Below are 3,946 nucleotides of genomic sequence, written 5' to 3'. Positions count from 1 at the left end.
TTTTTGAGATGGAGTCTCACTCTTGTTGCCCAGGCTGGAGTGAAGTGGCGTTGATCTCAGCCCATTGCAACCTCCGCCTCCTGGTTTCAAGCTATTCTTCTGCCTCAGCCTCCCGGGTAGCTGGGACTACAGGCACACACCACCACGCCTGGCTAATTTTTGTATTTTTAGTAGAGATGGGGTTTTACCATATTGACCAGGCTTGTCTCGAACTCCTGACCTCATGATCCACCTGCCTTGACTTCCCAAAGTGCTGGGATTGTAGGTGTGAGCCATAGTGCCTGATCAGCACTAGGCAATAATATTCTTAAAGACAACTGAGGATATAAGTGTATCATAAACTTTGGGCCCAGTGTGGTGCCTCACGCTTGTAATCCAAGCACTTTGGGAGGCCAAGACGTGCAGATCACGTAAGGTTAGGAGTTCAAGACCCTCCTGGCTAATGTGATGAAACCCTGTCTCTACTAAAAATACAAAAAGTCAGCTGGGCATGGTGGCACATGCCTGTAATCCCAGCTACTCAGGTGGCTGAGGCAGGAGAATTGCTTGAACCTGAGAGGCAGAGGTTGCAGTGAGCCGAGACCATGCCACTGCACTCCAACCTGGGCAACAGAGTGACTCTGTCTCAAAAAAAAAGAAAAAAAACCCACGAAACTTTGGGTAATTGATTGGATCAGATTTTGAGAGGCTGCAGTAGTCTTTTTTGAGGAGTTGTTATTCCATGTTAACAATATTGGGTAGTACAATCAAGATATTTTTAGGATTTATGGCCTAGACTACATTGTAGAAATATTTCTGAAAGAGCCTCAAGGAAAACCCAACTTCTAACTGGTAGTTGCAATATTTAGTTGAAATAGTTGAAAGTATTATAGTCCAAAAAACTTACTTCTGTTTTTTTCAAGTTAATTGTATATAATAGAGATAAGAATGTATGGTTTCAATAAAATCTCTAGAAAGTTCAGTGAAATAATACCTAATCTCGCGAATAATGTCTTATGTGTTGCAGTTCTGATAATACGTAACTTAAATGCTTGTGATTATTTTAGGTGGAACCATATGCAGTTACTGATATTCTAACCTTTTTGACCTATAAGCATAGCAGTTTCATATGGTTTAATCTAATGGAAATAAAATTGCAACATTGGTGGTCATATCTTTCATGACTCAAACTAGACTCTAACGTTTATAGTATTGTATATGAGATAGTTTTAGACAAATCAATCAACAAAATAGTAGTTATAGTAATTATTATTTATGATAGGAAATTTTTTAATGAAAATAATCAACTAGCTAGATCTAATGATGGGAAAGCAAAGACTTCAATGTTTGACTTCAGTGCTAATTTAAAACATTTATTAAATCTTAAGGAAATAAAGTATTTGTTGAGTTTTAATCAAGATGTGATAATTAGAGAAATAGCCCCTATTTGTAAAACATTTACTTAATCTTATGTTTTTCAAGGATGAACTAGAAATGCAACAGGAGGAAGAAAATTTGCCATATGAAGAAGAGATTTACAAAGATTCTAGTACTTTTCTTAAGGTAAATAATTTTCAAATTTTGTAACTCATCACATTTAAGCTCTATACCTGAAAAGATTTTAAATACCTATTTGTCTTCAAGATATTTTTCAATTATTGAAGGATCATTGTTATGAAATAAAGATTATTTAAAATTACTCATGAAATAGTCTTCTGATATTTGGCTAGTGTGAGATAAAGGTATATTAATACCAGTAGCTACTGAAAAGTAATAATTTTAGTCGTATTTTCAAATATTACTAATTTTTAAATCTATCAATTGACTGCATTTTGTATGACCTTGTAATAGAAAACAAAGTAGAGATAATTTATCTGCCATTACAGTGCATGTTACAAATTTAATTTTGTTTTTTAATTTAGGGAACACAGAGCTTAAATCCCCATAATGATTACTGCCAACATTTTGTAGACACTGGACATAGACCTCAGAATTTCATCAGGGATGTAGGTATGTCAGATTTGTTCGGAATACGCTATTGCTGACTCTCAATTACATGCATGTAATTTGTCCACTTTGTAAATATTTCTAACAAAATATTTTTCCCAGCTTGACATCTTTTTTTTGTTCTCAGTGCTCCTGATATACCTTCTTTTTTTCTTTTCTTTCTTTCTTTTTTTTTTTTTTGAGACAGAGCCTTGTTCTGTTGCCCAGACTGGAGTGCAGTGGGGAGATCTTGACTCACTGTAACCTCTGCCTCCCGGATTCAAGCGATTCTCCTGCCTCAGCCTCCCAAGTAACTGGGATTACAGGCACCTGCCACCGCACCTGGATAATTTTTATATTTTTAGTAGAGACAAGGTTTCACCATGTTGGCCAGGTTGGTCTCAAACACCTGACCTTAGGTGATCTGCCTGCCTCGGCCTCCCAAAGTGCTGAGATTACAGGCGTAAGCCATTGCGCCGGCCCGGTATACCTTCTTTTTCTGTCAATCAATATTACTATTTTTTTGTTTGTTTCTTTTTGGCTTCAGTTTGGTACTATGCCTATTCTTGCGTTTTAGACAGATTTATTGAGATAATACTTATATACTGTACAATTCACTCACTTAAAGAGTATAATTCAGTGTTTTTCTTTAATGTATCCACAGGGTTGTGCAACTATTACCACAATCCATATTAGAACATTTGCATCTCCCCTAAGGAAGCCCTGTACCCATTAGCAGTCAGTCCCCATTTCCTCTCTCTCATCTACCCCTTCTCAGCCTTAGGTATCTACTGATCTACTTTATATTTCTATACATTTACCTATTTTGGACATTTCATGTAAATGAAATTATATAATGTGTGGTGGTTTGTCACTGGCTTCTTTCACTTAGCCTGTTTTTAAGGGTCATTGATGTTGAAGCATGTGCCTGTACTTCATGTTTTTAAATTGCCAAGTAATATGCCATTATATATGTTTACCTTTCTAACAACTACTCAAGTGTTTTTCCAAGCAGCTGCACCATTTTACATTTTTACTAACAATGTATGATGGTTCCAGTTTCTTCACATCTGGGGCACTTACTATTATCTGTTTTTTATGGTAGCCATCCTAGTAAGTGTGAAGTGGTATTTTATTGTAGTTTTGATTTGCATTTGCCTAGTGACTAATGATACTGAGCATCTTTTTATATGCTTCTTGGCCATTGAAATATCTTTTTTAGATATCCTAATACTTTATGTATTTTTAAATTGTTTCACTGTCTTTTTACTGTTGAATAACAACAGTCTTATATATTCTCTTTGTGTGTGGGTGTGGGTGTGTATTTTTTACATATTCTGAGTACAAGTCTCTTACCTGATGAATAATTTGCAAATATTTTCTCGCATTCTGTGGGTCACTTTCTTGATAGTATATTTTGTAGCACAAACATTCTATTTTTGATATAATCAAATTTAGTTTTTCCTTTGTTACTTGGAAGCAACATTACTCCTGAAGTAGAGAAACCAATTTTAATGTTTTTGTAAGCAAATGTAGATGTAGCATAAATATTTGTGGTTAAATTGTATAACCAGATTTAGATATAAACTGCTCTGCTCTTAGGATACCTGCCTCCCCAAGGCAAAGAAAACATACTTAGAAAGCTATTACAGATTGAGGAAAAGTTGTGCCTTCTGTTTTGTAGATGATTAGAAGCTGACTCTGCTGTCTTGAAACTTGACTATAATAAAATCTTCAAATTCATTTTATTTGAAATGTGATCTGCAACCACTGATTGAGGAAGCTTTATAAACTCTTTTCTTTTTTTCTTTGATGTTAAAGTTACTAATATTTGTATTTTGGTTTTAAATTAGGAAGTTCATATAATTTATGTTGTTATAAATATGCTTCCTGTTTGGGAAGAAACACTTATTGTCTTTGCTTTGAATAACTATCCAAGAAATTAAGTACAAATCTTAATCAGGTTCTTTAGGAGAAGGTT

At 34.8% G+C, this 3,946-nt stretch overlaps 1 protein-coding gene across 1 annotated transcript in view; it reads left to right on the top strand.

Moving 5' to 3' along the window:
- Positions 1–3,946, top strand: part of METTL14 (methyltransferase 14, N6-adenosine-methyltransferase non-catalytic subunit) — a 26,583-nt gene that overhangs the window by 5,484 nt on the left and 17,153 nt on the right. The window contains exons 3-5 of the mRNA XM_017870880.1: positions 1,190–1,241; positions 1,420–1,542; positions 1,902–2,002. Of these exons, the coding sequence (XP_017726369.1) occupies positions 1,190–1,241; positions 1,420–1,542; positions 1,902–2,002 (276 nt within the window). The remainder of the gene's footprint in view (positions 1–1,189; positions 1,242–1,419; positions 1,543–1,901; positions 2,003–3,946) is intronic.

This window comes from Rhinopithecus bieti, unplaced genomic scaffold, assembly GCF_001698545.2.
Source record: "Rhinopithecus bieti isolate Rb0 unplaced genomic scaffold, ASM169854v2 scaffold_5846, whole genome shotgun sequence".
Taxonomy (NCBI): domain Eukaryota; kingdom Metazoa; phylum Chordata; class Mammalia; order Primates; family Cercopithecidae; genus Rhinopithecus; species Rhinopithecus bieti.
The sequence above is the reverse complement of the archived record's forward strand: the minus strand, read 5'-3'. Positions and strand labels throughout refer to the sequence as shown.